The following is a 23,794-nucleotide window of genomic DNA, read 5'->3' on the forward strand; positions in this document are numbered from 1 at the left end:
TTTACATATTAGAAAATCCGCGCCACCCAGCGGCGAATGGATATACTGCAATACTTAATGTATAGCGATGGATACGATGTGGGATGCATCCAAATATGGGAAATCATGTCATGAAGCTACGGGTGCCCTTACTGGACACAATCACTACATGTAAACAAACTTATTTTTGTATAACTATGCAACTTTTTTTTATTCACATATTTAAAGCGTTTATCCCCACACACTAGATTGGAAACTGATATGCACACCTACTGTCAAACCTACAGAGGAAATCCCACTCTTGTAATGCTTCATTTTACCACTAGGTGACGACAAAGAGACGGGGATTCCTCCATGTGTCCATCTCTCAAAAAATACTCAAGAATCGTGCAATTTTAAATGTTTTATTGCGTTTTAATTGCATTCTGCTTTTATGCTTTCGTGCCATTTCTCCTTTCAATTTCCTGTTTTCATAGTATAAAATTGAGTACTCTCATTACAATAGGACAAAACATTATTATTTTGTAATTATAATGCATTATTTGCAGCTTTTTTTAAAATATGTTTCTTTGGCACCCATTTATTATGGGAATCTCCACTAATATCTAAATAACATTGCAAGGCATTCAGTACATCATTTGCAAAACACACAGTATCAAGGTAAACAGACTTTTCCCTATATCACAATGGCACCTTACTCATGGGACGATACAAAAATTAAATTTCACGATTATCCTGGCCAAAATAATTCACATTATTATTTCCAATAATCATCAAAATATGCTTAAAACTCTTAAGCTGTCGCTAAAACATACTGGTATCACTTTGCATTTTGAAACAAATATTTTAATGAGACAACTTTTGTTTAGTGAACATCCTTTTTAGTGAACAAAATATGTTCTCACTGGGGGTTAAACATGCTGCCCCTGCTGTAGACATCAAACTCCTTGTAGCGCAGGTAATCTTTCAGCCTTTGAGGAAGAGGAAGGAAGTTGATGAAAAGGGGAGCTCTCAAGCGCAGGCGACGGAAGTTCTCTCTTATCCGCAACCGACACAGGTGCTTCAGGCTCCGTGCATTTCCTGAGTGTGAATAAACTCTGTTAAAGTGGCTTTTTCATTTAAATAAATGTCTGTTAAAGGAGTCATCACCTGGTTTTATACGTATCCAGCCCCCCTTGGATCGCTTTGGATCAATTCGTAAAACTTATTAGAAAAAAAAAAAAAAAATGTAATCAAACATTGAGCTTGTTCTGACCCTTTTTCGTACCGCGATTTTATCACGCGAGATTACGCGCGAGGTTTTGACTGGTCCGGATGTGCATTGTATAATATGTAATGAGGCGCGCGTTGATTCGCCGCAGGAAGGACAGAGCCGGGGGGGCTTGCCTGCATGCAGACTCCAAAACATAATGGCGGCGCTTCGGCGATTTCAGGTAGCGGACGGGGCGGGGTTGGGTGGTGAAAGAGGGGTGGGCTTATGCAAGTAGCCGCCACGGTGACGTCACCGAAGGCGCAGAATCAAAATCTCGTGCTTTAGGAATGCACACCCTTGTGTGCTATTCCTGTTCGGAAAAAGAGCAGAAGCGAAAAAACGGCGCCACTTTCAAACTCCAGCCTTTCAGGCAAGTTTCAACTGAGGTCAAACACAGATATGCATCTTTTAACAAGAGAAATTGCGATTTCCGGGTGATGACTCCTTTAAGTTGCAACACAATTGTGATTGCAATATATATATATATATATATATATATATATATATATATATATATATATATATATATATATATCTTTGTATACAATTTTGAAAACTTGAAGGTCGTTTATCACCAAAACTTCAGTTTGCTAAATTCTAAGCACAATTACATTATCTTCACTCAATTAAATATTCTAATTCAGGCAGGAGGAAAATATTAAAGGCAGAGTAGGTCATTTGGAGAAAGCACAGAAACTTTGACTTTGAACGCATGGCCGAACTGAAAAAGTCCCGCCCCCTTTAGAAAATAACTAAAAGCTGGATCAGCTCTCACTTTGAATGTGACAGATCTCCAGCCACTGTTTCTGCTCCTCCAAGGTGTCCTTGAGTTTGGTGCAGAAAGAGACCTGGTCGGTATAGTCGAGCATGATGCGCACCACCTGAGCAGATACGTGCTTAAGCCAGGACACCGTTATCACCTCACAGAACTAGAAGGACACAAACAAAGACACACATTGGTCAAAGCAAAACCTCGTTTTCTCAATAGAGCAAGCCGAGCTCCGCCTTACCACCATGTCTTTGATGATGGAGGTCGTCCACGGAGCGTAGTCATGGGAACTGTCCCCGTACGGACAGTCGAAGCAACGCTTCACATCGTACCCGTGGTTGAGGATCATTCGAAGCATGACCTCGTCCTTCAAGGCGTACTGCAGCGCTGAGGGGAAGTGAGTGGTGTTGACGCGGGAGTAGTAGTTCACATTCGCCCCAAACTTGAGCAACGTGTTGATCATCTCGTAGTTGCCCTGTCTAAGAGCCACCTGCAAACAGTTGATAGGATCCTGGTTCACCATTGCCCCGGCCTCTAACAGCAAGCGGGTGCACTGCAGATCATCGTTGGACACAGCGAAAAAGAGGGCAGACCTGCGCTCGTCGTCGTAGTTGCGGCGCACCCTCGGGTGCAGCATGGTGTTTGGATCGTAGCCGGCCTTGAGCAGTGTCTCCACGCAATGGGCATGTCCCCCGGCGGCGGCAGAATGGAGAGGACTCATCCCACTTTCCTTTACGGCTGTCGGTAGAGTGACTGGGATGAGGCGCTCCAGTGCCCTGTCAAAGAGAAGTCCTCATTTAAAGCACACAAACAAAGCGGTTCAGACTCTATATGAAAAGTGGTGACGCTAGATGTCGTAGCAGTTCCTCACAGTATGTGTCCGTGGTAGGCCACTCGGTGAATTGGCAGGTGTCCGCTGTAAAGAGGGAGGTTGGGATCGGCTCCGTGGTCAAGCAGCAAGGAGATTATGTCGGGATGTCCTGATGCCGCTGCATCAAACAAGATAGCGCCGGACTCGGATTCACACCGCACATGAGCTCCTACAAATCCAACACAGAGAGGCTACTATAAGGATGGACGTAAAACCAGACCTGGAAAACAGTATGAAAAGATAATCACTTTTTAGTGGTCAGGTCAACTTGTCAGGGCTGGCTCAGCCTCGCCTTGGACCAGCCCTTAGTTAAGCTGCTATAACTTCCTCTGATACACCGAGCTCCTCTCTCCATCTGTATGATACATTAATGAGTTGTACTAATTTGACTTCTTCCCAGGAGTCTTTGTGGTTTCTCACCTCGCAGGTGCAGCTGAATCGTGGTTGTACCCGCTGCCATGGCAACCACCCATAATTCTATTATTACAATGACACTTTTTCTGCATTATTATTATATTATATTATATTATATTATATTATATTATACTTACTACTGCTTTTTCTGCTCTTATTACATGTATAATTTCAGTCACATGGATTGATGTTGTTGTAGTTTTTATAGTTTAATTTGTACACATGATATCTATTCACTTCTGTCCTTCCTGGGAGAGGGGTCCCTCTGTTGCTCTCCCTGGGCTTTCTTTCTCTTTCTCCCCCTGCTATAAGTTGCTTTTTAATCACTTCATCTAATATACCTTTTTGTAAGAGGACCTCCACCACGTTCAGATGTCCATTCTGTGCGGCCAGAGCCAGCGGTGTTTTCTTTTTGACGTCACATGCGTTTGGGTTGGCCCCAGATTCTAGGAGCAGATAGACAAAGTTCTCCAGGCCTAAAAAGGCCGACTCGTGTAGCGCCGTCCTGTTTAGTGGTCCGGTTTGGTCGACTTTGGCACTGTAGCGAAGCAACAGCGTGGCCAAGTCGTACTGGTCATTCAGAATAGCTAAACAAACAAAAAAAAAAAGCAGCAGGAGATTTCAGAATTAGGTCAAATGTACAATGAGGTGCATTTTGCATTGAGATGTCAGCTACCTGCCACTAAAGGAGAATCCTGCTCATCGTTCTGGACATCTGGGCTGCAAGCGTTCTGCAACAGGAATGTTGCATTCTCTCTGAGTCCATGAACCACAGCCAGAAACAGTGGCGTCTCGCCCTTTAGAGTGCGACACTGGACTGCACCCGGGGGTGATGCTGGGACACGGGGGAAAAAACAACCTCAGAATAAAATAAAAAAGAGTCACAGATCACAGGGAAACTTCTAATAAGATCGCTACCTGAGAAGATAATCTCTAGTATCCTTTTATTCTCATGCACTGAGGCCTCGTGCAGCGGGATCCATCCTCGCTCATCAACTCTGGATGCAGTCTCGGGGTGCACTGCCAGTCTGTTCAGTGCATCTTCATCACCTAAACATGAAGACAGTGTTTAATGTACCAGAACTTCTGACAAAGTGACGTGCATCCCTTATGACAGGCTAAATAATGACATGAGCTTACCCTCCTTGATTGCTTTGAAGATCTCATCAGGGTCTTCGCTGGGTTTCAGATCACTAAAAGAGACGTAAGATGATCAAAGCGAGACACGCGATACAGAGAGAAAGATTCAATAGTTTGGTGGCAAGAGATTAACCTCGGGTTCAGTCCTTTGAGCTTTCTATATTCAATCAGACTTTGTTCGATGATATATTGCGTGGCCTCGTCTTCATCCAAGCTGTCCTCCGATTCGTAAACATCGTCTTCTGTCTCCGTGTTCATCTGTTAGTCCAGGAAGGGGGCTGCTCTGGGGAGACAACACTGTAAACACCCTGGAGACACCTGAGAACTGGCCTGAACGCTACAAGGGGGGGCTACAGCACAGCGTTGCTGAGCACCGCATGGTTGCTGCCAGTCTAGACACTAAAATGCCTCAAAGATTTTGACATGAATGATTCCAGTGAGCAGTCCTATTTCGTCGAGTGTTTTTTTAAAAACCTTTTTAATCCAGATCATGTTCCCAGTCATATTTTGCACAGATTTAACAATATATGCTGAAAATATAGTGTTTTATTCTCTCAACATGCTTACATCAGCTAGTTCCAACCGATGACATTATGACACTCATCCATCAATCTGCGACTTCGGCTCTCCACAGAACTGGAGAAGGTTGCCAGCTAATCTTTTGAATGATGAAATCAAATTCCTCCCAAGGTTACGTCCCTCCTTTCTATCCACAACAAATGTTTGTGAGCATTTCACTCATCTTAAAGCAGCAGAGGAAATTTAATAAATAAAACGGAGACTTTCTTTTTTAAACGGGAAAACACGTGCTTTTAAACGACCCGGAAATCCGACAGCATGACATTGGAAGAATCAACAGCTATAACTCATAAAGTTGTGTCTAAAGGTTGTCTGTACAGCTAGCTCCACACTTATTCACCTCTAGAGGCATTATTTATTTACTGTCTGGTGTTTACCTGCAGGCAAATAGCTGTGCGACTTCGGCGGCTTTTTTCCAACAGTGGAGCCAGTCGGCTCCTCAGTCCCCGCACACATACTGCAGCTATTTATATCCCTCCCACCATAAATATCAGATCACGGGGTCGTCACAGCCGGCACCTACTGGAGCTTTGACCCACTGAGCTCAGCAACGGCCGCCATTCAGCACATGTGCACAGAGGCTGTTAGGCATAGGGGTAGAGGCATGGTGTCCAACTTTAAGGAAAGCTGAAATGTCCACACCAAAATCTGTTTTGCAAATGTAAGAAAGCATTTGTACTTCGGTACTTCCCACCGGGCGAGGAGGCCTTAAAACACCTCAAAACATTGTGGTAATTTACTTCTATTCAAATGATTGGCACCACGTCAAATAGGACTTTGGGGTGCTGCTCAGACAGAACTCCACTGATAGACATAAACAACTGGTTCATCAAGTCTCCTTGCACTTCTCTATTACAATGATATATAATTGTTTTTTTTTTCTAAAAATATCCCTTGCATGTTCTCATCATCTTCACAATCTGGGTCTGATTTTCTCGAGAGAACAATTAAGAGTTATTTGTGCACGCTTGATGTTTCTTGCTAATCTAATTGGATGTGATCTTTGCAGAGAAGAGAATCTGAATGTTGCTCTCATCTGCCAGGATATTTCCCTCAGAAGACTGCAGTGTCTCCAGGATCTCGTGCTCGATTTTCCTTTAGCTGCCTCTTATTGGCAGCCGATTGCAGGATTGGTCTCCTTTTCCAGTTCTGGTCTGCAGAGGAGGCGAAGCGGAAGACAATACTCTCAAGAAGTGATGTGAAGTATTGAAGCTGTATACCAATGTGACAATTTCAAACACCTCTCCTTGGCAGCTGCTCTCTCCAAACCCTCTGGTGTGATCTTAAAGCTGAGCAGGGACAGTTCAATATTCAATAAGACTCTCCCCGGGCGGCTGAACTTGGTACAAGGAAGCAGTGCAGCTGAAGGGTGCTCACATTTAAAGCGTCCAAGGCTGAGAGAGCTGCCTCCGGGGCGGGGACGGCCTCAGCCAAGTCACTCTCACACTCCTTCTTCAGGGCCTCAGCCTCGTTGGCTTTTATAGTTGCTGCCTCTTCATCAACACACACAGCTTTTACTCTTGGCTGCCACCTCCAGTCCACTTCAACCACCTGGGAGTCATCGCATTAAACACTTACATTCAGTATGTTCATTGGTACTCTGGTACTACATTAGTAATTCACAAAGACTGGGTCGGGGCCTACAGGTCAAGAGTCATCAAATTCATTTACGGAATTTCCTCCATAGTTTTGTATTTAAAATATATATCTGCAGTACACATTTGAATGGTGATAATTGTAGCCTATTTATAACATTGAATCTAACATTAAATGCTAGCAGATTCTGTTTGTTTTACTGGTAAGAGGGGAACAACTGAATCATATTTTCAATAACACATGCATACAAACAGAGTTGTGACTTATCAAGGGTGTATCTCTTCAAATGGATGGTTTACCTATTGTATCGGGCAGTTTGTCATTTCTAAAAAAAATGGGTTGCAGGTCAACAAGCTCCTTCTTCATCTCACCGACCTGCAGAAAAAAAACTGTGACACAGTTGTAATAAAGAAAAACAAAGTAATTGTGGTAGAACAGGTTGTGAATGTGAGATTCAGCAAAGTGCCGCTGTTTTGCTTTCATGACAGTTTCTCTAAGCTGCAATCAGCTCCAGGTAGGATGCAGGCATCATCACGTCATCATGGTGATCTAGCTCTCAGAGGAATCTGAAATGACAGCAACAGTGTAATTAAGGACTCATAATTGCAATTATGTAACCACTTATAAATAACCACGCGTTCTCGCCTCTGGGAGAGCTGTTAGGCAGACGCATTGGTCCAGATAGTTCATCAACTTCTCCTTCACGTACACGGACTTCCCAGCTCCAGTAGGGCCAACAAACACGAGAGGCCTCAGCAGAGAAACGGAAGCTTTGTGCCATAAATAGTATATATGATTATATATATATATATATATATATATATATATATATATATCATTCCAGTGAACTCAGCCGCCTTTTCCTTTAAACTGTTTTAAAACAGAGATTACAGTAGGATTCACTGACTTAAATAAAAGTGAAAATCCCCTGAGTGTAATTACACAATGCCTTATAGAAATAGTCATCCACCAGTCCTTTCTCGGTTCCCCACGGTGGCAGGGATAGGATGTTATAGGATGTTCCTCTGTCTTCCCTGAAGAACTCACTCAACGTCTCTCTGCTACCACCCACAGACCCCACGAGGGAGAAGGCAAGAGCTTCCTGTAAGAGAAGGAGGGGTGTCATACAAAATATAACTTCATACTGAAATGGAAAGTACAAATACAAAAACACTGAGTCGTTTATATGGAGATGCAAATGTTTCAAAGCAAGAGATTTGAATAAGTAAGGTTCCTGTATTCATTCAAAATGACCTGGTTTTCACCATGATCCACATGTGAATATTTTTATCCCAAAGAACTCATTCTGACGGGTACAGAAATAATTAGAGAGCACCAACTCTGGCCCGATTAATTCCATTGACTAACCAGTCATAGTTGTCAACTGAAAAGTAAAGCTATAAACACGATAAATGGAATTAAAATATATATATTTTTTTTACATGAAAAATGTGTCAGAAAGTGGTCATTTTCTTTTAAAAGTCGCTCTTGCACATAACCTCACCTGCAGTGTGTTTGTGACGGCATTAAGCATCTCAAAAGACTGCAAATGGGACCAAAAGGTGTCTTCACACGTCAAAAAAAAAAACCCTCTTACCCTATGCATCCGCTTTTCACTGAGCACCTATAAAGGAAGTATGGAATACAGTTACAAGGTGCAATGTGTGTACATACATTTGCATTTAAAATGTGTGCAGAGATAGACAGATGATGTCATACAGAAGGTGGAAACTGTGGTTCTGGTGACTGCCTGTGCACTGCTCCCCTGTTTGCTCCGTCTGTACGCCTCCATGTCTCTGGACACCCTGTAATCATTTAGTCAACAAGCTCCCACCTTACAGGCAACTCAATGTCCTCCATAATGATTCACGTACAGACACTTATTTGTTGGCAATAATAATTCTGTCAAGCATAAACATGTTTCAGACTACACAGAACTTCCACTGTGTCGAATACAACGATAAATGCCATTTTTGCATCGAGTAAAAACAATGAAAGCCATTCATTTAAAGTTGTAGGGTTTCTAAAAAATAATCTATAAACTAGGGGCCAAATTTGAATGATTATGAGTGGTTTGCATTTTTTCAGCAGCCTCCTATTATAATGTAAAACACACTACTGTGTCTATAACATAATTACACCAGCAGAGGTCGCTTTAGTTCCTCTTTTTCCAAGTGTTTCCGGTCTTTTGCACACTGCTCCAGCTGCTAAATTGTGCTGCTGTAGGAAGTGATGCAGGGCCGTTATAAAAATAACTGTACAGACACTCTTATTAATCCATATCTGAGGATTCATAGTAGGATTGTGAATACTACAGCATGGTCCTTAAATAAATGTAATGCAGATATAACAGATGTGGTGTTTCAAAGCGACTTCAAATGGTGGGACGAGAAAGTCTTCACATCTTCTGGCTAAAAACACATCTCTTCCAACTGCACCTTGGCTAAGAAGATGGTTTTTATGTTTAATTAAAAAGAAAACACACAATTGTACATCCTACACTTATATGCAGCACTCTGTATTTGGCTTATTTTAAGATATTAACTATTAATAAACATGAATATTTAGTTTTACCACTAAGTTATACATTCACATACTCATAATTATTTTGAAGCAACCGTTATTCTATCAGATTAATTGATACTGTTGTCATTTGAATCATCATCTTCTATTGACTAATTTCCCTTTTGACAAAAATAAAAAAGGTTTATGCACAACCTGGAGAAATTTGAAAAATGAACTTGATAAACATTTCATTAAATCTGATCCCCAAAAAAATAAACAAGGACACAAAAGAGTTTCAGACAAGTAGACTCACAACAGGATTAAAGGATATAGATCAGGATAAATGGAGTGAAGAGGCCCATTAAGACAGAGTTCATCATATGTAGCTGTGAGGAAATAAAGTGTGTAAGAAAACACTTGTCCCAAGAAAATGGTTTTCCATTGACAGAAGAAGCTTTGCTTTTTTTTGTTTGACCTTTGTGTTCTTATCCAGAAAATTCTGCCAAAATTGAGTTCTTCTACACACCTCTACACGCCGCTAAATCCTTCACACCGCACCTTTGGACAAGATCGATGACTGGACAAATAAAGAGTCATGAGTTAGCATTTCTAATTGCGCCATTTATTAGTTGTACAATTATGAAAAATAATCATAAAAAAAGACTGGAAGCCCAAGATTATTTACAATCCTTTTTTTTTCTGAAGTGAGGTCCCTCTTCTGAGTTATTGTTCTCTCAGCCTTTTTTTTTTTTTTTTTTTTTTAAATCACAGGGTATTTATTCACGATATGTTTAACTTTATAAGACATAGTCCTTTTCTCTGTTTTGACAAACGTCAAAAATTACATACGTACATACATATACATACATACATATATATATATAGATATCTATAAAAGCAAAAATCATTCAAGTATCAAAATACAGACCGCTAGATTCATGTACAATATCATTCTCATCATTGTCATCAGATTAGTCCCTAAATATCTCTCATGATCCTTAAACAATGTGCAAAAGCAGAACGGGGACCAGGCTGAGGGCCGAAGGTGCCGAAACCAGCGAGCTGAAGACAGTGTACCATAGCTATCGTACTGGCCTGACAACATACCACATATACAACAGTTAAATCAAAAGTGACCAGACTATGTACCCATAAACAAAAGTACCATTAACAGTCGACATACTGGGAGTTAGCGAGGAGAAACATGCTGTACCCCGTTGTTCTGTTCTGCAGCTAAAATCTAAAAGACGCACCAGCCTGCATGGCAGGATTGGAGATTAATCTTGTCTAGATTAACTGAACAAAAAGGAGCAGGGAGGGAGAGAGAGGGAGCTGCAGTGATCCACTTCCAGCGTCAGGACACATTTTGTCCTATAAAACAATTAAAACATACAGAAAAAAACCCTGACGACTTTCAAATCAAATAAAAGCCACCCCCCGTTATATTCTTCTCATTAAAAAAAACAGTCTTTGTAGTGTCAGTTCCTCTGCCATTTGATTTTGGTTAGAGTTCCTCCCGTGCAAGATTACATTGTTTAATCACAGTTTTACATGTAACGTTGTGGATGACAAGCTGATGGTCATGAAGCGACGATGTGTGGAGACAGGATGAAAGATCCAGGTGTACCTACAGTGTGAGGTCTCGGATAGTTTGTACCTTTGTATCGAAGAAAAAAAAATGTTCCGCATCCCGGCGACTTTACCTGCAAGTTCTCCATTGTGACATCACAGGTACATCGCAAGAGTAAACCAGGTGTTGGGAGGCAACGATTCAATTCACAGAATGCATAAAGCACAGCAAATACATCCGACTCTGGAGTGTGTGTGTGTGTGTGTGCGTGTGTGTGTGTGTGTGTGTGTGTGTCGGTGAGGTCAGATGATCTGATGGCTTGAAAGCTTTACGTCTGTTTGTCTCCAGGCTCCCGAGTGTTACTGTGGCGAGCTTGACCCAACTGGTGATGTGATCCTGCTGCACGGAAAGTGGATCACTTTTCCGAAAAAAAAAAAAAAAAAAAAAAAAAAAACCCTACCCACCATACAACAGGGCTCATTTCTGTCCTTTCTTTCTTGGCTGGCCACAGTGTTCAGCTACATGGGAGGGACACAGACACATGCACACAAAGCAGTGAGGTTAAAATAAGAGCAAAAAATAACACCAAACTTATGGACACACAAACAGCATGATGGTGATGGATTACCCCCCCCCCCCCCCCCACACACACACACCCACCCTTTAATGATTAACTCTTTTCACCATGACATATTAACCTGCTAGTCATTGGCAAAACAAAAAGGCAATGCTGAAAGGATGACACATAGAAGGCATTTTTTTTTGTGAAGAGAAGAAACAGAAAGACAGGAACAAGGAAGATGCACTTATTCTCTTACACACTTGGGGATTTGGTAAAAGTGCTTAGTTTTAGTTAGTTCACTCCAGAAGAAGCATCAGGTTTGAATCCTGGTGCTCTGATTGCTAGACAGAGGACGACATGCCAGTCCCAAGAAAGGGTGTCTATTTTCTGGAGCAGCGAGGACCGCTAACATGCGGGTCCATATCATCCCGCCCCCTCCTACTAGAAAATCCCCCAAAATGCTTATTTTATTAGCTCCATAAAGGACTTAATCACAGTGCGAGGATCTTAGCCTCCTTTGGCTTTAAGCAGACCGCTTATTAAATCCTGCGTAACCTCAACGACCCCACTGAACAGTCGGCTACAGTCCATCTGACGCGTGGAATCACAGGACCCATTTGTCAGTTTCCCCAGGAAGAAAACGTCCATCCAGGTACAGGACGAGTGCAGTGGCTCTCTCTCCGGCTTGTGGTAAATCAGATTCTCTCAGCACTCGGTGAAGTCAGGAGTTGAAAGATCAGAGCGGAAAAAAAGCCTCAGAGTGGCCGTCGCCTAACAGAGCAGGAAAAGCACCAAGAAAAGTAGAGCTCATCACCAAGAGGTCCATAGCGGGATGTTGACAGCGGGGAGGAAGCATTGTACACAGAGTTCAGGGAGCAGACAAGGTGAATAGAGGAGGAAACAGTGAGTGATACCAGCAAAATAAGGGTCGAGAAGCAGAAGAGGTGCACTTATAATCGATTTAAAGTGTAGAGGTGGTGGAGGGCAGCGCAAGGGAGGAGCAAAGCACTCGCAGGCTGTGTCGTTGTCAGACGGGGGATACAAGTGGTGGTTGGAGGGAGACGGGGGGAGGGCAGGTGTCCTGCCCAGAAAGGGAGAGGCAGAGTCACAGTGAAAGGCACACAGAAGGAGGGGAAGGGAAGAGAGGTGAGACCAGGCCCGGGGGGTCAGGAGGAAGAGGGGTCCACTCAGAATATGGTGGTCTCATACTTAGTGCTGATAGTGCGCTTGGATTCCTTGGGGTCCACGAGCCACGTGGCGCTGCCCTGGGACTGAGAATCCCCCTCCTGCTCCACAAGGTCGCCCTGGAAACCAAAAAAACAACAACAGAGGGCATCAAACAGCTGTGGACCCAAAGTAGGCTGAACACAGGTGAGACACGAAGGGCAAAAACCTTTGGGTTTTTCCATGCAATGGTCAATTTGGAAGTTTTGTCTGCAATAAAAAATATATATATATATATATATATTAGGTGCTTTGTCTTTTTGCATCTGTAGTTTTCTCCTGAATTCACCAAAAGTTAGCATCGGATGATGCCTCATTTCCATAGTGAAACATTCAATTTTTCAGAATGTTTTTCAGAATTCTTTTTTTATGGGTGTTGACAGTAATTTCTGATTCATAGAGAAGTAAAAAGAGATACTTAAAATTAGCTTTCTGAATCACTCTATCACCCTTTCTTTAAGTTTTTTTAAGGGTTTATTTACACTTGGGTTTCTTAAGAATGAATACTTTTAAAGTCTTTTTTTTCTTTGCTTGTACTGGAACCAAACATCAGAAATAATACTTTTAGGACGTGGCCGCCCATTCAGTGCCTCCCGGAGTGTAAATTGCTTGTGATGTTACCAGAATGTCACAAGGGGGCGCCAGATTCAAGAGTTATATTCAAAGCATTCTGTAGGCCAGATAAAGGAAAGTGTAGCTGCTCATACATATATGTCTATGAACAAAGTAAAAAACACAAAAGCAGACATTAACTCACAAGGGGAAAAATTGGGTCAAAACAGAAATGGAGGATTGTGGGATTTTTTTTAAAAGCAATGAGAGGGAAAAAAACGAGCAAAGAGTGAGAGGATGGAGATGACGATGCAAAGGCAGCACCTGGGCAGCAGGGCTGGAAGAGTGCAGCGGGAGGAAGGAGGGACGATGGGTGGTGCAGGTGTAACAGTAACAGCAACGACTGTCGAGAGGAGGGGAGTCCTGGGAGAGACGAACGCCGCCGGGGGGAGGGGAGAGAGAGGAGAGGAGGACGGAGAGATAAGAAGAAGAAGAGGAAGAAGGCAAATAACACAAGTGGCACATACAGGAGGGGAGGGGGGGAGAAAATAAGAGGGAGAGAAACTGACATAGATTTGAGTAACAGGAGACAGGGAGCAGTGTGATCGGTTCCAGTCAACCCAGATCAGCCTGTGGTTATACTGGGCAGCTTGCAGATGTACGTGTGGGAGGCATTTGATTTTATTAAGAAAATAAACGCATCAAAATACAAAGGTGGGGGGGAACAGGAGGAGTGACAGTAAACGCTGCATTTTTAACATGATACTGTAGAGTTCCTTAAGCCGGAGTGGTGCGACTGGTCCCGGAGGCCTCATTTAGATTCAGCACAAGGCTCACTTCCTTATGGTTTAATGCAATTGGCAGGAGAAATCATCCACACAGTGTAATCATAAAGACGTGAGAAGCTGTAGACCGACGGAACGACTTTTCTAATGTGTTTTGAGGACTTGATTTAAAAAAAGGCTGGAATAGCGTTTCTCTAAAAACACTATTATTACAACAGGTGTCAGGAGGACTTAGTAATGTCTGCTTCAGCTTTACACAGCGAAAAGACAACTTAACCTATTTATTACGGTGAAGGAAATAAAGTCTGACCTCCTTCTCCTTCAGTTTTAACATTGTATTTTTTAAAGGTCAGGGGTTTTCAGATGTAATGTGGCCAGTGAAGTATTCCACACAGTGTATGTTGGGGGTCCGACTCACCGCCGACTTCCGTACGCTGCCTCGTGGTTTGGGGACGGGTCGGCTGGACTTGGTCTCGATGACGTCGGGTCCCACTGGGAGGTTCTGGGCCTGTTTGGTCCTCTGGGCCTGCAGTGCCAGCTGATAGGCCACCTCGAATGCCTGGCCGAGCGTCAGTATGATCTCATAGGTCAGATTCTGTGAAGTGAGAAAGAGGAAGAGCCGGCAGCCCTTTTAAGTATTCTGGACTTTGAGTCTCTCGGCGGTGAGACAGGAAAAAATATCTTTACCCATAAAACTTCTTCAAAACAAAGATTGCGTAACGAGGAGAAGTGGCAGTAATCTCAGGAGCATTATGCAGCAGCAAGCAGCGCCCCTCTGTACCTGAACGGGATACATTCTCTGTGGCTTCGCTTTAAAGATGCCCTCTATTGTTGCTACGCTGACAGCTTCCAAACATGAACAAACACTTCACACTACATGCCTTGGGGAAGCTGAAAAAGCAATCATGTGATGGGAGCACAGCCACTCTGAAAGAAGAGTCCTGAGACGAGCACGCCGTCTGTTTACTCAACGGCCCGATGCGTCTCCTCCCTCCTGCGCTAGACGGACGTGATCGGCCCTGCGCTCCCTCGGCAGCGCGGTCGAAACAGTTAAAGGCGAACTGATCACGTCTGTCGAGGTGCCGCCCCACAGAGGACATCAGCTCAGAGGAGCACAGTGGAAACTGAGCATCGATAGGCTGACTTTTGTCTGGACCGACCCTGGCTGCATTATGGGGTAAATTAGCGGGACAATCACCCGATCTCAGGAGGGGAGGGGGGCAGAGTATGTAATGCTAGTTATCACGGTAAGAGGTGCACTGTGTCTTCAAGGAGGCAATCAGCCCCCGACTGAAGCATGACACCTCGAGGAGATAGGGCAGTCTAGAGATAACAGTGTTGATGATGCAGGCCGTCACATCTGCTCAGTGTAAGGACGCGGGATGATGTTGCAGGAATTTTCCAGACTATAAAAACACCTTTTTTTATTCCCCCCCCGTCTATATTAAGCAAACACAAAGCACCCATCATGTGTTTGGATAAGTCGACGGTGATAGTGAGAGTGCCCTTACCACATCTACCGTGCTGAACACGTGGCAGTAGTGGTGGCTGGTCTGCAGGTCCTTGGTGATGTAGGCAAACGTGCACAAGTCCTCTGGGTCCTGGGCCGCACACGAAATATTACGGATCTCATGCTCCGCGATGATGTTCTGCGGCGAGAGGAGAGGCAGGACTCAGTATGTACAGACTCAAAATAACAGAACAGTATCAACCGATGGCAGAACGTGCTATAAGTGATAATGCATGAAGAAAAAGGCTTAGAAAGATGGCAAGAGTCAGCCCGTAAAGAGGAGAAAATGGGGCATAAACAGAGACAGCGGGGGGAGCTTCTAAGGCAAGCTCTGGATATATATATATATTTTTATGAATGTCAAATATGAGCAGACTTGCTCCCTGTCACACATGAACAAATGTGACATTGACTCGCAGGCATGCCATTTGCAATCACAGAAAAGAGGCAGCGTGATGTTTGCCTTTCTAAATATTACAAAACAAAACACAGGGTTATTTGCACTGGGTTCTGTTTGAGAGTAAAGACGAGCGGCGGCTAACCTTATTGGCCGCGTCGATGAACTTCACACCCTTGTAGGTGATGGAAAGGACGATGGTGGGGACTTTTCTCATCTGTTCCGTCGACCTCTGGAGGGGAAAAAAAGGGACTGTTACCATTCACACACGCTACATGTGTCCTGTTTGTTCCATGAGACTGGGGAAGACACTCGGAGCATACCCGCATTTTGGCGCAGGCATCCTGCGTGGAGTCGGTGCCCCGTAGATCCTTAATCAGCATGGAACCGAGGTACTGCGGGGGAAGAGGTGAGACAGAGAGGAAATGTTGGCGGGTGTGTAAACTGCATCATGTACAGAAGGAAGGGCGGACGTCGACATACACTAGCTTCGTAGGCGCAGCATTCAAAGATGAGTTTCTCAGGTTGGTGATGCCAGTTCTGGACGGGGGCGTAGGGTGCTGCCAGGCTTGGCGGCCGCAGAGTCAGACGGGGCTCTCGATGGCGTTCTTCGTAGCGTTCCTGGAGAAATGAAGCGTCGTTATGAGGCCCACTATAACCGGAGGACATATTGTGCTGCTGCAGCGACCTAAACGTACGTGTGATCTGTGCTGTTCGCTGCGATATCTTTGGGTAACGTCATAGTCGGAATCCGGCACTTTTTTCCTCCCTTGCTCTCCGACTGGCAGCAGAGGGTCCATCGAGCGTCCCGTGTAGGACTCCATCTGACTGAGCGGGGACGAGGTCTGGGATCCAGGCAGGTCTTGGCACTGGAGAGACAAAGTCAGACATGGTTAGTTGCCCCCGTGATAAACGTCACAGAGGTTCACATCCAGTCTGAGTGGAAGGAAAACCATCAGACTGTTGGTAAACAGGCCCTCACCCTGATCTGGGACAAGCGAGGAGGTTTGACTGGAGGTTCCTCGTAGGGTCTCTCCGCTAAGGAAGCTATGATGCGTTTCCTGTGACCAAGTAAGGAGATCTTTAGCACCTGGAGGAGAGAGGAAATGATCTGGTGAACATCAGCACAGGAGGAAGAAGTGGAAAAACTACTTTTCTGATATCCAACACCAAAGTTCTGTGGAGAGTTTTCACGCCTCCTCTAAAATCGAAGAAAACCGCCAAACTTCTGTCCTGAACTGCTGTAACACTAATTTCACCCTCCGATTCTCCTCACGCTCTGTGTACGTCGATGTGACTCACATTGACAATCTCCAGCTCCCACAGGTTCTTGACACAGTCCAGTGTGCGGTAGCCGCTGGTCAGGAAGTTGTGCAAGTACTCGTGAAGGCCCAGATTCTCCAGCCAAGAGGAGAGGGAGCTGCTGCCGTCACAGCCCATCGCCTTCACCTGTAACACACGTAATCATTCACCGATATGTGCTGCCTGACGCAACAAGCGTCGATAGGAAAAGTACTTTTTCTGCAGGGAGAACGCCATGTGACGGATACATTATTATACGTGCAACAATGAGTAACAGCTAGTTTACTACATATCTGAGGGTAGTGAGATGATTAATGGGACAGGGCTTTTGTCTTATCTCTGTGTGTGTGTGTGTGTGTGTGTGTGTGTGTGTGTGTGTGTGTGTGTGTGTGTGTGTGTGTGTGTGTGCGTTTGGATATTTGGACCTCAAAGAACAGAAAGTTATTGAAATGAAACCACCGGAAAAGTTTAGAGGGGAAAACAATTAAACGGTTATTAGTAACATGTAAAAAAGGTTAGAAATGTATTGGAATAACAAGTACATATTTAGTACTTGTTATTTATTAAGTGAAGAAAAATGGATATGCTTAAATAAAGTACAAGTATCTCAAAATGCTATGAAAGTACAGTACATGGGTAAATGTACTGTAACTTTCTGCCACTGCACTATTGGTATTAAGGACAGATTAGCACCTTGTGATCTAACATCAGAAGCAAAGTGAAACATCAAATGAGGTCCTGCTATGCTGAGCATTGAAGTAGAAATCAATGATTTCTCACCTTGGGTAAGGAACGTGCTGCATGCAGGATCTTCTTCCTGTGGCTCGGGTCTGTGATCCCGATCTCTCTTAAGTCCTGGTCCTCCATCACGTTGCTCCCCTACAGGAGAAAACACGCACAACAACAGGATCCCGGTTATTAAATGATATGAGGGCTTTATTTCAAAAGGCTAAAGGTAAAAGCATTTTGCAACATCATGTAAAAAGTCTTTAAACAGGATAAATCTTTATAATCACTATGTAAGAGAAGCCTATACTGCAGGGTGAGTATTAATCACAAGTAATGCTAACATGCAGGGAAAAAAAGGTCAATTGCTCTTGAGTGAGATGTTCAATCCCCCTCCCCGAGGCCTAACATACTGACTGCAGCAAGGGGACCACGTCAATAACCCCCTAAATGAGTGTATGGGGGGGAGGGGCTGTGTGTGAACGATGGTCAAATCCATCTTTAGTTACACGGCGTTTCGCCTTTGGGACCGCGTGGCAGGCAACGGATAACGGAGAACCCAGCGCTTAATCAATGTCAGAGCTGCAGAGTGGTCAGCGATATGAGGTGGGGGTGGGGGGGGCTAGAGCATCGATACTTGACTGTAAGTGATGGCTGCATGCCGACCGCACCGCACGTCAGATAAGCAGTTAGAAGTCAGCAAGAGCTTCAAGCCCGTCTCGTTGACTGTGTTACTTCCAAAAAGAAAAAGGTCAGCATCTAACGTGTTCAAGTGCCATGGTGCTGCTTCATGCTGCGTCTCACACACACACACACACACACACACACACACACACACACACACACACACACACACACACACACACACACACACACACACACACACACACACACACACACACACACACACACACACACACACACACACACACACACACACACACACACACACACACACACACACACACACACACACACACACACACAGTGAACAGCAACAAACAGACGCTGTCTGGAGGTCGAACCCGGCAGCCTGTTCTTCATGCAGACGCTGTAGATGCAAACAAGGGGTGGAAAGGTGAAGAGAGGGGTGGAGTAAAAACCGCTGAGTAAGCTTGTAGAATCAGTGTTAATTGCAATTTTTGCCAAGTAAGCCGGTGACATACAGCACAATTACGCAGCAACAAAAAGACGGAGACCGAAAGACAGAAAGTTAAGAGCAAAATGAGCTCTCAAAGCAACGTGTGTGTCGGTTTTATGTGGTGAAACTCGCCTCTAGTTGAAGATGACATTATTATATCATATAAGATAGTGTTGCTTTCTAGATACCTAGATAGCTCATTATCTGAGCAGCAACACGCCGATCGCCACCTTCCAGCCGAGGACTGAATCCGTACGGATGATAGTGCTTTCACATCGCATGGATCATTGCATTACGATCCCACCGGAGATGAGCCGATACATGCAGCTCTGACAGACTCTACACTCCCATTCCTTGGGCTGTTTTTCTGCACTTTTTTTCTTTAACCGTTAAGTAGATGGGTTTTATTGCAGCTCTGTTGTGTCTAATGTTCTGCTTCATGCTTGGCTGCATCCAAAGTGTTTCTGTTTATTGAACTTGGAAGATGCAGTTCATGTTATCCATCACTGAGGGGAGCACAGGTGACAACACATTTAAATAATCAACCTTTTGGGCCGCCTAGTGCTGAACGGATTAGTCCATTCATTAATCAACATTTTAATAATTGATTTACAGTTTAAAGGCTTTTGTCAAGCAAAGTAAAATGCTAATTATTTGCTAACTGCAAACATTTTCTCTGTCTTACATTTTTGCATGTTAAATATTTTTGGGGTTTTAGACTGATCAGCTTCTCTAAATGTGAGCATTTGGTGATTTTCTTTGTCATATATGATAGTAAACTAAATATCTTCTAGTTTTGGACTGCTGGCCGGACAACAATCCATAATATGCAATAAAAATGACGGTTAGCTGCAGCTCTAATCCACATTTTATTACCTGAAGCAAACCCTACTTTAAATCTGAACCCTCATCAGGTGAAAGCTACTTGAAAAGGCATCATCTCGCCTTTGAAAGGCAGCAGAGTGGATGAGACTCTCATCTCCCGAAACATGAATATTACATCTCCCCCTGCTATATCTCGATAAGCCATTTATCCCCACCACAAAGACTTTGAAAACACAAACAGCGCCACTTGAAAGACACAGCGGTGACAACTCTGTGGGGGGAAAACTCTTGACTAATGTGGTCCCACCTTTTTTTTCCCTCACCGGGGTCAAAGCTGACATCAGCCCGACCTGGGAGAAATAATAGACCTGGAGTAATGTAAGCTAGGTTTGGTGTCTGTGCTGGCCGCGGCCCATCCATCTCTGCTTTCACCCTCTTTCCTCTCATTAAAATGCTGCTCCCTCTCCTCCGCCTCGCCTAGAGAGCTGCCACAGCGGTCCCTCATGTTGAAAAGCACTCTGAATTCAGGCCAGGGGGCTCCGGGCCACGGATCACTCATCCTGGCTGTCTAAAGGACAGCTAACCGACAGCACTGAAAGTCATTATTTGTCGTCCTTAACAGGCTTGTCATAAGAACACAGAGGCCGGTGGAAAAGGCTACGAGGAAAGATGATTAAAACGTGTTTTGTTATCAAGAACCCAACATTTCACCTTAATTCCTGCGCAAATGTTTTTCAAACGGGCAACGATTCATCACCGCCATTACCCCACAGCAAAATCAAGTCATCCATTCCCAATCATTGAGCTTCTAACGCACGGAGCCATTACGGGATTTCCAATTTGTCTGCAGGCTTTGGTGTCGTCGAGTCTCTCGACGGCAGAAAATAACAATGGGGGAAGAGGGGGGCGTTGAACTGAGATTAGATAGATGCACCACCGACGTAGACGGGGATGCTGCGTCCTGTGATGTTTCTCTCATCACTGTGCAACTTTTAGATTAAAACCAAGCTGTTTCTAAGGACGTCATCGTGTCACCTCACTTGACGTGAAACGTTAAAAGTTAATTTGTTCTTCCCTCCATGAATGTTTGCTTCAAACAAAGTGACGTCCCTGTAGAAGTGCATCGGTGACCCCGTTTAGAACTAGCCGCGTTGGCCGACCCCGTCACAGCCGTGCTCCGGAGAGGAGAGAGGGGGGGGAAAGGAGCATTCATCGTCGGCGCCACCGAGGGTTTGTCGAGCAGCATGGCCGCACGGAGCTCGTTTCATCGGAACGTTTGCTCGGCGAGTCGATAAAAAGCATCTAATTGGTTTCAGAAGAGGCTCATCTCTGCTTCGGTGCTTGAGCACAATACAATCACTGCACTTATTGATCCACTTCTGGAGCGAAGTCTGCAGGACAGACAGAGATCACAGCGGCCTGACTGGAGCAGCAAACACTGTTTAAGTAGCACGCAGTTTCTCAACCGTTGCTTTTCAATGCCGCTGGTACCCGAGGAGATTAAAAGAAGCCTACAGGGAGTCTGCCAACGGTGTGCTGCTCAGGTGGTGCTACTTTTCCCCCTGTTTGACGATGACAAAGATACGACTATGTGAATGTGACTTCTTGTCTATCAGAAGAGCTCAACTACAGGAGGAGATATCAGGGCAGTAGTAATTAGATTTGAGTCGGCCGTGATTCTGCAGCAATGAAATGCATCTGTGAGTTTGTGTTAATTAAAGATGACAAACTTTATCAGTTTGGTCATTTCAAGAATAGATTTGTTTCGGCGGGGGTCGATCCGTTTACAAAAGTAAATCAATAGGACATAATGAAATAAATAAGTACACACATAAATAATGCAATACATTTCAAAATAATTATTTAAAAAATATATTAAAAAACTTGTTATGAACTCATTTTCACACTGAGTTTTATTGTAGTTTAGGTGATTACATTTAAACACAAATGCATTGAAAATAAGAGATAATAAAATAATAAAAGATGATTAATCGTGTGTTGAATTTTCTTGGTTTCTTTACAGATTATTGGCTCATTTATAATTTGACTGTATTATCTACCGTTTGTATTAATGCAATCAATGTCTAAGTCCTTATATATTTATTTATTATTGAACATTTTGGGGCTTCATAAATCTGTGGCTCCAGTCTGACACGACTAATACAATTAAGACAAAGAGTTAGAACGGATCTCACTTCCAAATGAGACCAACTTGTGATTCTCAAAAAGGTCGACATTCACTGAGAGAAGGACACGCTTTTTCTTCCAAACCCTCTAGCGCTTTCAGGAAGTCAGGTGGTCTGTAAGCTGTGTTTAAAGATAGTCAAATTGCCAGCTCTCTCTGAAAAAAAAGAGGACTTAGTGCTGAGACCGGTGTGAGTGTGAAAGACTAAAAGACAGCAGGAAGATTAAACTGAGGGAGTAACTTCGGAGACAGAATTAAACGTGGGTGACGCCGGGTGAGAAGGAGAGAGGCAGACAAATGGGGGGAACGCTCCCCTCTCAGGTTATGTAATAGAGATTAAGCCCATATGGCTCATATTAGCTTAGCTCGCTACTGTTGGTACTGCACTCTAGTGTATTCTACTCACTGTGGGTTTGGGTTCGGCTCGTAACTCCTGTTATGTTATTTGAGGTTAGTTACCCTTGATATAATAATTCCGTTAGTCTGTGGAAATATGGGATTTCATTGGCTTCACCCGGGGCAAACGCGTTTATCTCTCCAGACAGAAAACATCTGTCGGATCACCAGAAAACGCCTTTGAAGAGGCGACGCGCCGCCAAGCCTGGGTTAACACTATGTGACCGAATCACGGCGTAACATACGGAGCGCTTGGTTTCAAATGCTTTGTTTGACATTGGGCCTTGTAAATTAAAAAAAGTCGTTGCCTGCCAACTCATTAGAGTGGATGTTAATTTGCAGTTGTAAAACACTTAAATACACACGTTTTCCTGGCTTCCAGGAGCACTGGTCGTAAAGAAAAAGGAAGATTATTTCACTCTCCATCGCGCAGGAAGTCCACCTAGTTCCACATGTGGAGTCACAGACAAAAGGGCGGTCCGACTTCTCATTCAGTCTTGAGATCAATACTGGGATTGTTGTGTAATGTGAAGCATGTCTGCTAGGGGTTTGAATCTTTGGCTTCACAGCGATTCGATTAACGATGCAGTAGTTGGCGATTCGATTCAAGGACAGATTTGTTTTTGTGGAACGATTCGATTCAGTAACTTTCAACCAAAATTCTATATCCATGAAACAAACAAAATTACTTTCAAGAAATCTTAAGTCAAGAGGTAAAAATGACTAAAACATTAATCAAAATTAAGAATAGCGATTCATAAGATTTAACGCATTTATATCGATTATTGGTGAAGCCAAAACGATTCATTCTATTTGTTTATTTTAGCAGATGGATTTAGTTGAATCGGTAGGACTGACAATCGATTCATCGATGCATCGTTACACTAAGAATGTCTGCCTTTAGGTCTGCAACAGAAACAAAGCTACAGTAACATCTCATCTTTCCTATGTTTTTAAGATCGTTTCTTTTGTGTCGTATAAACTATGACGAGTTTATCATCCATGAAACGGTTCAACAACAAGTATTATGGAAAAGAAGGCAAGGTGGACTATTTAATTTGGATTTACTCTGATCTCGTCAACATTATACAATCAGTAGTTTTTGATTGATGTATGACTCTTTTTATATAAATGTCCTTAGTTTTTTGTATGGTTTATACATCATATGCAGCACTCTGGATCTGGCTTGTATGGATTTGTGGTGTCTTATAAGCACATGTGGGGTGGGAATAAATTGCATATAATAATTGCAATAAGAACAACTTAATTAATTCCTACAATTATTAATGTGAAGATGTGAGTGTTTGAGACTGCTTGCATGTACATTCGCGGTTTCTGACCAAACATGTGAAATCTAATCGAATGTGTTGTTTGGATGGGTTGAAAACCAGCACATGTGTGATGTATATGATTTTTTTTTTATCTTGACACATAAATGGCCGTCTCATTTCCAACATGGCCCGTGTGGTCAGCCTACCAGCTGGGTCCCTCGTTCTCTCCATCCGTCCTCATTA

At 43.6% G+C, this 23,794-nt stretch overlaps 2 protein-coding genes across 6 annotated transcripts in view; both read right to left on the reverse strand.

Moving 5' to 3' along the window:
- Nucleotides 1-396: 396 nt before the first annotated feature.
- On the reverse strand, nt 397-6,509 carry asb14b (ankyrin repeat and SOCS box containing 14b). Its single transcript, XM_084015641.1, has 10 exons — nt 5,382-6,509; nt 4,559-4,708; nt 4,426-4,478; nt 4,204-4,335; nt 3,962-4,120; nt 3,627-3,872; nt 2,872-3,040; nt 2,242-2,776; nt 2,007-2,160; nt 397-1,059 (listed from the first exon to the last, which is right to left on the reverse strand). The coding sequence occupies exons 2-10, from the start codon at nt 4,681-4,683 to the stop codon at nt 881-883; spliced, it is 1,752 nt and encodes a 583-aa protein (XP_083871767.1). The 5' UTR covers nt 4,684-4,708; nt 5,382-6,509; the 3' UTR covers nt 397-880.
- Nucleotides 6,510-9,705: 3,196 nt separating this feature from the next.
- LOC311017359 (ankyrin repeat and SAM domain-containing protein 1A) overlaps nt 9,706-23,794 on the reverse strand; it is a 55,646-nt gene continuing 41,557 nt past the window's right edge. For 3 of the 5 annotated variants that reach the window (XM_084015622.1, XM_084015621.1, XM_084015620.1), the window contains 10 exons: nt 17,788-17,886; nt 17,008-17,154; nt 16,688-16,795; nt 16,404-16,574; nt 16,189-16,326; nt 16,029-16,100; nt 15,851-15,937; nt 15,310-15,447; nt 14,217-14,393; nt 13,200-13,436 (listed from right to left, as the gene is read on the reverse strand). In XM_084015622.1, the coding sequence (XP_083871748.1) occupies nt 13,215-13,436; nt 14,217-14,393; nt 15,310-15,447; nt 15,851-15,937; nt 16,029-16,100; nt 16,189-16,326; nt 16,404-16,574; nt 16,688-16,795; nt 17,008-17,154; nt 17,788-17,886 (1,359 nt within the window). In that variant the 3' untranslated portion in view covers nt 13,200-13,214. Of the gene's footprint in view, nt 11,194-11,326; nt 12,542-13,199; nt 13,437-14,216; nt 14,394-15,309; nt 15,448-15,850; nt 15,938-16,028; nt 16,101-16,188; nt 16,327-16,403; nt 16,575-16,687; nt 16,796-17,007; nt 17,155-17,787; nt 17,887-23,794 lie in introns of those variants that run through there. The other 2 variants (XM_084015624.1, XM_084015623.1) reach the window with 2 other exon arrangements.

The sequence above is a fragment of the Eutrigla gurnardus genome (genome assembly GCF_963514095.1).
Source record: "Eutrigla gurnardus genome assembly, chromosome: 8".
In the NCBI taxonomy this organism is placed as follows: domain Eukaryota; kingdom Metazoa; phylum Chordata; class Actinopteri; order Perciformes; family Triglidae; genus Eutrigla; species Eutrigla gurnardus.

Coding starts and splice junctions, on each gene's coding strand:
- asb14b (XM_084015641.1), bottom strand. CDS start 4,683: ATGAACACGGAGACAGAAGACGATGTTTACGAATCGGAGGACAGCTTG. Junction 4,336..4,425: donor CTTCAAAGCAATCAAGGAGG/GTAAGCTCATGT, acceptor CTTCATGTTTAG/GTGATGAAGATGCACTGAAC. Junction 3,041..3,626: donor GGAGGTCCTCTTACAAAAAG/GTATATTAGATG, acceptor TTGGATTTGTAG/GAGCTCATGTGCGGTGTGAA.